Consider the following 12212-nt stretch of genomic DNA (forward strand, 5'->3'; position numbering starts at 1 on the left):
CTGATTCCTCTCTGCCTTTTTAAAAAATAACAGCTATTTTGACTTGGGTCATTCATATTTCCCCTCTCCTGCTCCCTCATTATGTGTAAAATAATCCCGTAACTGAACAGCCCTAGGAAAATGTGTATGATGCACACATCCACAGAAAATGTGAAAAAGCAAGGAAACTGCTTTATACAGCAATAATAAACTACAGAGTGACAGAAGTCAAAGAGTAATTTAATGTGGTCTGTCCTTATGTGTCTTAATTCTAATTTAGCAAAGTATTTGAATACTTTTGTGCTTAATTTCTTTGAGGAATCATGGTTCTATTACATTATTCTGATGCATGGTTCTGCTGTGTTGCAAATAGTGTATTATCAACAACAGGATGCATAGGCAAAAATTCAGTTCCATGTACTTTAATACACTCATAACACTATAACACTTGTTTTCCTATTTGCTTTGTGATTTTATTTTTACAATGTTTATAGCATGTAAATTATTTCACTTCATTATCTACAGTTGCAACATTTTAATTTGTTGAGTTTTGCCTTAACACTTCGTAGTAAAGCTGCCTTCATTGGAGTTGGTTGAGCTGTTCTTTGGAGAAAAAAAAGGAAGTTCTGTAGCTGTACCATTTTGGGAGTTAACACACATTACTTCTATTTTCATATGTGTTCTGCTGATAAATCAAGAATCTTTTACCACAATAAAAGAGCAATAATGAACAGAAAGAAAACTCTTGATCCCACACCTTTTATGAATACAGACAAACCTAGCAAAAATAATCTACAGGAGGAGGGGTGTCTGCTGACACAACCTTAACACACACTTGCAATGCCTGTCTTGTGTTGAATGCATCTTGGTTTAAAACAGAAGAAAACATTTGAAACAAACATTGAAAACATTTATAAGCCTCATCTAACTTTTCTTCCAAAACAAAGACTAATTTCCGTGCTGTATGAAACAAGCCTTGAAAATTGAAAGTCAGTTCTTTCAGGGGTAACCTAAATTATGTAAGTCAAAAATCACCTGAACTTTGTTCCCATCAAATTGCTTCTTATTTATTTATTTATTTATTTGCTTTGGCTAAATGAAGAAATATGTCAGTACGCTTCCAAAAGTAAAGTAAATACAGGCAGTATTAGTAGTCAGATAATAGGTCATATTCCTTTGTGAGCATGGTGAGCAGTAATACTTCAGAAAAGACAGATCTGCTGTGCTAAAAAGAAAAAAAACAGGCATTGGAAAACCTTTATTCTTTCTTCTTGCTTAGCATGCAAACCAGTAATGAAGCATTGCTGTGAACTTCATGTGAAAATCTGCCTTGTCTGAAATAATTTTGAGAACTCTGCTGGTGGCTTCTGTGGGGCTGGAACTTCACTGCTGGTGCCAGGGCTGGTCACAGGGTGGCAGGGTACGGGACTAATGAGAACGACAGGAAGGCTGCAAGTCTCTAGGAACAGGCAGACATCAGGAAATCGTTTCACAATGCAAACTTACTTTATAATTGTCAGTCTCAGAGACTATTTCTTAATGTTATGAATGTATTATCTGGGCTGAGTGGACCTAAATTTGTAATTCAATTTACTTAATTTTCAAAATACAGTAAATCATGCTCTGTATGATATATATTAATGTGGATGAAGAAAACAGGTTTTGTTCTTTAGTAATAAATCAAACAGAAGTGCCTATAAAACCAACAAAACACAAAGTGAAACTACCTGTATTATCTCACAAATAATTATAAAATTATTGCATCCTTTCCCGCACTCTAAATTCTCAATCAACATATCATGCCTAAAAATTACATTTCATCCAGCCTGGCCTTAAACACTTCCAGGGAGGGAGCATCCACAACTTCTCAGTCCAACTTGTGCCTCACTGCCCTCACAGAAAGGAATTTCTTCCTAGTATCTAATCTAACCTACTCTCTTTCAGTTTGAAGTCATTCCCCTCAAAACAGTGTTACATTGTAAAACAAGAAATTAAATTTATTTTAATCCAGTTAGCCACAGAAGCATAAGAATTTACACAAGATTTATCTCTATCTCCTCAAATTACTGATTTTACAAAAGCTTGTGTGTTTATTTTTTTATTTTACAGCAAGTCACTGAGAAACAATTCTTCAGAAGCAAATGAAATAAAAGCATGTTTTGAGTCCCCAGCCAGGTACCAAAATTACCACTCTTACTTGAAAAAGTGTCATTTTTCTTAAAATAGTGTGTTCAGTTTTACTGAGTGGGTCATCATTTGCTGAGATACTGTAGAAAGCCCACAAATGGTCAGACATAAATAGGTAAGTCTTCTTTACTGTTCTACACATCCGTAGAAAACATATAATGGGAAGAGAAAGCTGAAACTACAGAATCAAGTTTGAATTTGCTATTAAAACAGATTTATTGTCCATATTTCTTTTTAAAAAATCATGAAGTTTAACAACACTCAAAAAGAAGTTTTTATGACTAAGAGGTAGTTTTGTACACCTCATCATCACTTGTCTGAAAATAAACACTTTAGTAGTTCAACTATTTTCTGTAGTGAACAAGAGTTTAAAAATAATTTTTAATTAACCCAGAAGAGTTGCCACTTATTTGGCCTGTGAATTAATTGCCCATGGAATACAGTAGCTGGAAGCAAAATTTTCAAGGCATCATTACCAAGGCCAACACCCAGTTTTACCAGATATATCTACATGAGGCACATGACAGGACCTTTTGAGAAAGCCTTTGCTGCAAAAGCGAAATTTTTTGTTTTGCCATATGAGCAGACAAAAGAAACTAGCAGAAGCAAAAAACATCTCTTGTTCCAAAATTGAGATAATGCTCTAACTTGCAGATAACTGTCTTGAAGCTAAAGCCCTTATGTGTAAAAATGCAGAGAGGTCCCATGTGGCAAGAGGAACAGAAGCAGGACTACCTCTACTTGGTTTCGTCTCTGTCACCCAGAGGTAAAACACAAGCAGTGCCACTGAAGAGGACATTCAGTAACTTCTCAAAACTGTGAACTGACCTTGGGTGACCCATGACTTCAATGCCTCTGCAGTGAAACTCGAGGGTATTGTTGATGTGGTGCCTATCATTTTCATAACTGAAGTATTATGCTGCCCAGGGATTTTCTGTGTGCCATCTCCAGGCTGCTGACTTTACTCTACCCATTCCGCTCAGTCTCGCTATTGAAGTTCTAAAAATCAGCCCTAGCTGGTGTCTGTAGAGTAGGGAACAAAAACAAGGATCTGTTTTCTGTGGGTGTCTAGCAGGTAAGGAAGCAAACAGAAAATTTTACTTTGCTCCATCTCCTTTCAGTCAAGAAGCTGCACGTTTCTTTGCTGCTCCTGCGGGGTCCTTGCCATGTCTTTGGGGCAGACACAGGGGAAGAAATGGTGCTGATGAGAGTGAATCAGCCCGTCAAGGCGTGTAATGATTTCATAGTCAGGAAGAGCCAGGCTGGCAATGTCAAGGCCCAGCATCCGCGAGACCACCTCTCGGAAATCTGCCAGCTGCGAGAGCAAATGGAGGGGAATAAATTAAATAGGAGGCAAAGGAGATGTCAGGGAAAACACGTACACATAGGCATACATACAAACACAAGCACTTGTATTATCAGTGCTAAATATAGGCATATCTGCTGTTGCTCAATACAGAGAGCAGAAGAGGACAGAAACAGCCCTTTGGGGCATACCTCAAATCACAAAACACAAACAGTTGAGATGTCAAGTATCTCAAACACAAAATACATTTTTCAAGTGTTTCTTTAGTATCTTTCACAGGCATATCTTTCCTGCTGACTCAACTACAAAAACTGAGGAAAACACACTTTTACCTGACCCAGATGACCACAAATTATACAAACTGGAAACTCTGGTGGGCACATCCCAGAGCACAGGCTAAGGTGCTCGTCCTTGACCACTATCTGCCACTGCTCCCCTCCACCCTGCACTATCTTGAGAAAAAGGAAAGGAGGAAGGCAGAAGAAAGGTAGAAGTTTTTGGCACATCCTACAGTCTGACTTTGATTTGAATTAGGATACAGCCCAAATTCAAGATGCAGCTTAGGAAAATGCTTGTTTTTCTTCTGTGCCTAGCTGCTGAAAATGTCATAGGAATGGTATTTGGTAAAGTAATTAAAGACACCAGCTTTCTCTCTGCAGTTCCAAATGGACAGACATCCACAAGTAGTTGTCATCTCTGCTGATTTACTCTTCTCAACTCACAGTATGGATCATTATCAGTCAAGCTTCAAGGCCGCTTCAACAGAAAATAAATTACACAGCCAAAACAACAAATGCTTTAATACCCCTTATCATCTACACACAAAAGAGAAAAATGTTACTATTTGAGGAAATACGCTTTTCTTGCTATCTATTTGAATGCCAAGATCCCCATTCCCAAGAATATAAGAGACTGAAAATGCCACAAAATCATCAAAACCATCAAGAAACTGGACTCATGTTCTGGTGTAGCAGCATCCTCACTCCACCAATCATGCCAAGGGCTAAGGGCAAGAAGGAGACAGACAGTCCTGAAATGTCTCTGACCCCAAGAACACTGTGCAGAATTCTAAAGCAGTTAGAGTCTGTGAGGAAAGGGGTTTGCTGCTTTCCTGAAAACAAGGTCTCAGTTTCCAAGACCTTGCCAAAGACAGTTTGTTTCAAACCCTGAGGAGCTGCCATCAGTTCAGAAACACAAATAGGGAAACCAATACAGAACACAGCTGAGGTCTGGAGTCCTCAGCACAAGACAGACATGGACCTGTTAGAACAGCTCCCAAGGAGGGCTACAAAGATTATCAGAGGGCTGAAGAACTTCTTCTATGAAGTCAGGCTGAGAGAGTTGGGGTTGTTCAGCTTGGAGAAGAAAAGGCTCCAGGGAGAACTTATAACAGCCTTCCAGTACTTAAAGGGGGCTTATAAAAAAAAAAAAAAGGGAGAGCAACACTTTACACAGGCATATAACAATAGGAAAAGAGGGGAGGGTTTTAAACTAAAAGAGGAGAGATTTATATCAGATATTAGGATGAAATTCTTTACTGGGAGGGTAGTGAGGCACTGGAACGTGTTTGCCCAGGGAAGTTGTGCCGCCCTATCCCTGAAAGTGTTCAAGGCCAGGTTGAATGGGGTTTTGAGCAATCTGGTCTAGTGGAAGGTGCCTTACCCGTGGCAGGTGTGTTGGAACTAGATCATCTTTACTGTCCTTTCCAACCCAACTCATTCCACAATTCTATGATTTGAGAATTCAGTCCCAGCTACCTGTATCACCAAGGCAGTGCAATGTCTTGGATCAAATGTTGGAACAATGTTACGCCAAAACCCCAAAGTTCCAATATATTATCTTCTACACTAGTTCAGGAGGTCACCGATGCGGGGCTCTGGCAGTATGTTAGGCAAGTAGTATTTAGCAGAAGCTAAAGATTTTTTTTTAAACATCTGGATCACAGACAAGATAAGGAGGCAGCAAAGCTGGAATTTGTTTCCATACAGACTTTACATTAGAAGATCAAGGCAGCACTCTGCAAAGATCCAGCCTTTGGATGAAGGAGAGAAATAATAAAGGATAAACGTCACCAAAGACTCAAACACAAAGCTGTGCTAAGGAAACAGCATTCCTGCTAAATTTTCTTTGCACCTTCCATTCAGTGAGTAAAATTATCAGAAGTAAAAAACAGACAATGAATGTAATTTAGAGCATTAACCCAAGATATTGAGGGGCAGGGGTTTGGGGAAGTAAAAAGCAGATACTATATTTTATTTTCACCCTGTAACTACAAGAAAGTAGAAGGGGTCTTATTCCAACAGAAAGAAAACAAAAAAAATAAGTCCAAAGAGTATTGCAACAATATTCAAGTGGTTTGAAATGCCCTTGGATTCAGACAGTAAAAATCCAACATTTGTGTGCTTTTAGCAAAATACTCGATGTATGACTCCATGGAATAATTTCCTCCATATAATTAATATCTTCTCTGTGCCGGATGCTTGGATTCCTCATGCGATATATGAAGAAATTAAATTTTCCTGCCAAATTTCTAATCTTTGTTATAAAACAAAAACCGTGCTAAAGATTTCCAGGGGTGAAAAGATCCCCAGGTTGTTGGTCTTCTCTCCATGAAAATAAAAAGAAAAATTTCTAGACTAATTTTCTGAAATAACATTCTTAAATTTCATTCAGAGTCATTGTTAAGCCCAACATACAGCACTAATAAAATTCTAGGCAGTTGAAATAAATTTAAAATTACAAATTTTTTACTTTAAAGAAACATCCAATTTGCTTTCAGCAATTATCCCACCTGTAGCATTGCTCAAAAACACAATATGCAGGGCAATAACATACATACTTCACAATTTTTTGAAGTTAGAATGGAACACATTTACTAATATGTTTCCCACAAATTATACTCTCCCTCTGAGTTACCACAAAAATTTTTCTGATCTAAACTTTAACAAAGTTATATGTCACAAATTGATCCAAAATAACTACATTCAATATTAAATCTGGGGGGTTTGGGGTGGGGGGGGGGATGTTTCTTGTATTTTCCAGTGTTCTTTGGATTTGTGGCCTATACACAGTAACACAGACTCATTGAATCATTTAGGTTGGAAAAGACCTTTAAGATTATCAAGTCCAACTCTTAACCTGCATTGCCAAGTCCATCACTAAACCATGTCTAGGCATCTTTTAAATACCTTTGGGATTGTTGACTCAAGTACTCCCCTGGGCAACTTGTTCCAATGCCTGACTAACCTTTCAGTGAATAAATTTGCCTAATATCCAATCTAGACTCCCCCAGCACAACTTGAGGCTGCTTCCTTTCATCCTATGACTTAGTCTTGTTGAAACTCTTACAACTGGCAAGGAGAAAGTGCAAGAGATGGATGTGTAAGAAACAAAAGGAAACAGATGAGACGTTGATACATTACATACCTAAAGTATTTGGAAAAAGACATACTTTAAAAGAGATACTAGGATTTACAGCATTTTGATAGCTCTCTAAAAGGTGATGCAATATTTGGTGATGAGCAAAGAAAATAATGCCTGTATTTACTATTCTCTTGCAAAACTTAACTTGTGGAATAGCTTTGCAATCACAATTGTCACTCTGGCTCACAAGTGTGAGCTAAAAATTCATTGTTTGATAATGTTTGGAACAGTTTTTAGCACAGCTGGATAGCTGCTCCACCTATACCATTTTCCTACACTTTTAGGTACACCTAGCACTTTTCAAACACCTATACACCTACCTGTCTCTCTCTTTTTGCTAGTTCTGCAAGGGTTGTTTTAAGCACCTTCATCTCACTGGTAACTGCTTGTAACATATTTTTGGTTTTTTCTTTGTCTTCAGCAGCTTTACACTCCTTTAAAAGAAGTTCTGATTTGGCAGATCTAAGTTGTTTCTCAGCTTTTTCTTTCATTCTTTCCAATTTGCCTTGAGACTTACTGAGTTCCTCTATTGTTCTGCTCTGCTCCAAAGTTTTGATCTGCAATAAGATAGGGAAGTGTTAAATTTGTCATACTTTTTCATCTAACTTGAGCAAATAATAAAAATATCAGGAGTGATCATGAATAAGCACTTTAGTGTGGTTTCTTTTGGGTTCTTCATTAATCATCACATGTACCTGTGAACTGAAAAGTTATTAAAGGAGACTGGCCTATTTCAACACGATTAACGAAAAGATTTTTCCTTCAATGACAGTTAATCCTCTACAGATTTTGTGGAAAGAGGTATCTGGACAGAAGAGAAAATCCACAGTGAGGGTTTACTCTCTTCCAGACCCTGGAAAAATAGTATGAAAAAGTGTTGCCAAATGTTTTGCTGGTAAAAATTATTCAGTGGGAACATGCTCATAGTTGGCTATTTCACTCCATCAGCCACAAGACACTAAGTCCCATAAAATCAATCTTCCTTTCTCCTAGTGGTGGCAAGCTATCAATGGCTGCAAACTACTTGTATTCACCCGAGTTGAAGCAGGTAATATATTACTACTGCTATGTAATGAAACATAGAAACAATTAAAATTAAGCATCTTCCCTGTTATTTCCCCCCCATACCTATCAGAATAGACCTTCTGTGAGCAGTGCATGGGAAAAGACAAGATGACAGTCACATCAACAGGAAAGAAAGGGATGCATATATTGTATTTTTCTTACACTAGCCGGAAAATTTACATTGTGCTTTGCAGATTCTACTTAGCATATTAAGACAAATTGTAAAATACCCAAAACATTGTAATACTATATTTGCTTTCGCCACCTACATTTGAGCAGTTCTCCATGAACACATTTATTTTAAATGAAGTCCAGCTGTATCCAGCTGGAATAGAAAAAAGGATTGAGACAATCTTTTAACTCACCTTAAGTTCACTGGTTTCAGACAGCTTGGCTTTGAGATCAGTATTTGTTTCCCTGGCCAGATCAAGCTGCTTCTGTAGCCTCTCTATCATTTTATGTAACTTTCTGACAGCAAGATTGGCCTCATCCCTTTCCACAGCTAAGGCAGCCCTCACTTGCTTCTCTTCTTCCAGCTGGGTTATTTTCTGCCGCAGAAGACTCATGTGCAGCTCTTTGCTTTCAAGTTTTTCTTTCTGAGCCTTAAGCTTGATTTCCAAACACAAGGACATTGGAAAAAATATATGTGAAAGGCAGTGGTGCTACATAATTGCAAATTTAATCCTCATGTTGCATATACAACCTGAACTCCTCTTTCTCTCTTGAAAATTCTGTGAAGTATCAACATATATACCTTAATTTGATGCTCCTTGTATTACCAATTCATTGTGCTTCTCTATTGTTTTAAACTTTAAACAGACCCAGTTCCCAGCTCTATACTGTTCTGACAAGCCTAAACCCAAAAGATTTCCCTGTATCATAACAGGATGACAGAGGGGTGTTTGACCAAATTTGAACAGACTTGTTCCTGTAGGAACAACTGAATGAAGGAACAGTTCTTGTTGGAATTGTTGAAATTCTTGATGAAGTACAACCAACACTCTACTAGTTCCTAGAGAAGTTTGTGTAATGTGCCTCCCTCCTTGGCAGATCCTTTTAGATTTAAATATTAATGGCAGCTGTTTACAGAACTATAAATGTGTATTAAAAAGTAGACAAATACACAGATATAAACATCCATAACTTCATAGTTTTTTCTTAAGAAGTTGTGAAAAGCAGTATAGTGTTCAACCGACCGGTAGGTTTACTTACTTCAATAATGCAGTCTTTTTGCAAAGTTTGCAATCATTCACTATCTTCTTTTTATGTCATGGACATCTTTGAAATTCTTTGCACATATACAGTCTGCTGCCTCTAGCAAGCCACTACAGAAACACAGCCATATGTTTATCTTTGAATGGTATGTCCTTTTCACATACCTTCCTTCTGAGGCTGTATGCCACAGTCTTGTTCTCAACCACCGCGTCACCTTCCAGTTTCACCAACTGCTCTACTCGGGCCAGAATTGCATCCATAGTCATATCAAATCCAACCTCTGCTGCTAGGCTATCCAGCTTCATCTTCTCATTAAGTTGCTCCAGAAATTTCAGATACTAAGATGTGGGAAATGTGGCAGAAGAATAATAAAACTTCATTCAAAGTCATGATGTACAATTTAAAAGCAATTCCTGCTACAGTGGCAGCCAGCAATACATAGCCAAGTACACTACCCACAAGAAATAATACTGAAAGGGTGTAATTGGGCACACTCCTGACACAACTTCAAATTCTCCTTATGTCCTTTTTTTAGTCAATACTTATTTTGTTCATAAATCCCTAGATCTACTGTATTTATCTTTTTAGCAGGAAAACTTGGGGTTTGCTTCTCTGCAGCAGCAGGTATGTTCCTGCCTCTGACTTTAGTTCCTATCTGGAGCTCTGTTGTTTTGCATGGCTGTGCATTGGCAGGGAGAAGTTAGAATGGACTGCTGTGTCCTAACTAATACTGCAAGTGCTGTGATTGCCCAGTACTGTGAGCTCTAAACCACATGTAACTGATAGCAGTGATGCCATGGATGACACACGATGTAGTCCAAGGAGATGCAGGAATGTTAACACGGTCAGCCTTCAGCCCTTCTTTGGACCAGCAAGGTTTAGAGATAAGTTACTGGTTTACAAATTGCTTTTAAGATTATTTTAATGGCATCTCCATCTGGTTTGCTGATGTGTGAACACATGCAGATACAAAATATTATTCAATCTGTTTTTTTCCTTCTTTTGTCCTGCCCTACCAGCTCTTTAAAAATTGCTTTAGTCCCTTGCTCTCAATTAGCCTGTCTTGGAAAATCCAAAGCCCTCCTTCCCACTAAGAACTGTTTCATTTTGTTTCCTCTTACCTCTGTAGCAGACCATTTTCTTTGCAAAGAAATGACAAAACAAACAGCAAAAAAATCATCCCACCAACAAACCAGTTTCACAACTGATTCGTTAGCAAAAATACCTTTTTGTCTCATGATACTTCTGATTAAAAAAACTAAAAACAGTAGCAGAAGAAGTACTGAAGTTGTTCATTAAAGAAAAAAAATCCCAAGAAAATTCTCTTGATTGGAGCAAAATCTAGAGAGAAATTTAAGAATCTAGGGCCACATGTTATTCACAGAGGAAGCAGAGCTGAAGAAACAGCTCCTTTTTCTGGTTTTCTCCCAATGTGGTGGATGCTTCATTCAAAAAAGTTAGTGTATCATAGTCTAAGGCAAAACAAATAGCACAGAATTGATGGTTCTTTGCAAATACAACTTTCTAAGCATTAATCCTGGCCTGGCAACATGCTAAAACTTTGCTTTTCTTAGCTGTAGTGTTTGGCTTTCCAGGTACTATGTCATTTTTCAAACTCTTTGTTATGTGAATGAGTTACAGGCTAACAGTGTGTTTATTCATACAATTAACAAAAAATCCTAGTAGCCGTGATTGTCTAAGAATATAAAAGAATCAAAGACTACGAGATCTTGAGAGATTGCAGACCGGACGATGTTTTAGAAAAAGACATAGTGATGAGAGACATTTTGAGAGCAGAGAATAATTGAAGCACTTCTGATGTACCTACAGGGACTTCTTAAAAGATGGTTTTGGGGTGTAGTTTGGCTTTGGGGTTTTTTTTTTTGCTTGGGTTTTTTTTTGGTTGGTTTGTTTGTTTTGTTTCACAATAATGGACTTGGAGCTCAAAAGCTTAGCTACATCTTCCAACTGCAATTTTTGGTCAAAGAAAAGGTATTACTACTCCCTACATGACGTCTGACTTTGCTATTTCGCATTACTCGCAGTGTTCCAAGTGACCAAAGCAATACAATGAGCTGTGTCTCTGCCTTTAGTGACTTCTATTCTTTAAGTAAATAATGTGTACAACTACTTTTTGTTTCTCAAGCTTCAATCCATCTTGCATCAGGTCTCCAGTTAATAATTCCTCTTCCAAGTGCTTCAGCTGATCATGGAAATTCTCTGAACATTTTTCAGCTTTACTGCTCCTCTCCAGGGCTTCATGGTACAATCTGGTCTGATTTTCCAAAGTTTCACCCAATTTAGCTAATTGGGTTTCAAGCTGAGATACCATCTAGGGAGCAAGCAAAGCAACAAAGCATATGGGGTTAGTTGGGAAATGCTAGGAAGATATGAAACCAACAAATGATTAAAAACAGGGCAAAATATCTATCTTTAAAACACATGCATTTAAAAAGTCAAAAAGAAAAATCTGCTATAACCATTGGCAGAAAATGGCAGAAGGGGTGACATGTAAGACACCCAAAAGTGAACAGCAGATATCATACATAAGATGAGTCAAATGACTGAAAGGTGTTGCTATCTATTAAAAAATCAATACAAACTAATTTAGACACAAAATTTCCAAACATGTGGGCACAGCAGCAATACCTGGTAGTCAGCTGTCATTCTTTAAAATAAGCCCAAAAAATCACTATTCTATTGAGGAGTTGATTAGAAAAATAATATAAGCTATTTAGAAAATACATGCAGAATGTAGGGGAGAATGTAGATAGGGATAATTAAGTCTCGGAGGAGTGTTTCCCAATTGTTAACTGTTAAACAGTGTTTAAGTGACTAAAAGATTTTGCTAAAAAATATAGTGATAATAATTTCTGTAATCTAGCCAGAGCCCAAGGATAAAAGGATAAAATCTCAAAACAAGCAACTAGAACAATTTTGAAAAAACTTCTAGTTCTTTACTGTTAACTTTACAACACCTACATATAATGTAATGGATTTTAAGTTGTAAACTATTAATAAATTAAATGCTTGAAAG

General features: G+C 37.6%; 1 protein-coding gene across 1 annotated transcript in view; it reads right to left on the reverse strand.

Moving 5' to 3' along the window:
• Positions 1–385: 385 nt before the first annotated feature.
• CCDC170 (coiled-coil domain containing 170) overlaps positions 386–12212 on the reverse strand; it is a 36533-nt gene continuing 24706 nt past the window's right edge. The window contains exons 8-12 of the mRNA XM_019286239.3: positions 11307–11507; positions 9340–9513; positions 8326–8568; positions 7216–7452; positions 386–3481 (exon numbers count right to left, since the gene is read on the reverse strand). Coding sequence (XP_019141784.2) covers positions 3284–3481; positions 7216–7452; positions 8326–8568; positions 9340–9513; positions 11307–11507 — 1053 coding nt within the window. The 3' untranslated portion in view covers positions 386–3283. The remainder of the gene's footprint in view (positions 3482–7215; positions 7453–8325; positions 8569–9339; positions 9514–11306; positions 11508–12212) is intronic.

Source organism: Corvus cornix, chromosome 3 (assembly GCF_000738735.6).
Source record: "Corvus cornix cornix isolate S_Up_H32 chromosome 3, ASM73873v5, whole genome shotgun sequence".
In the NCBI taxonomy this organism is placed as follows: domain Eukaryota; kingdom Metazoa; phylum Chordata; class Aves; order Passeriformes; family Corvidae; genus Corvus; species Corvus cornix.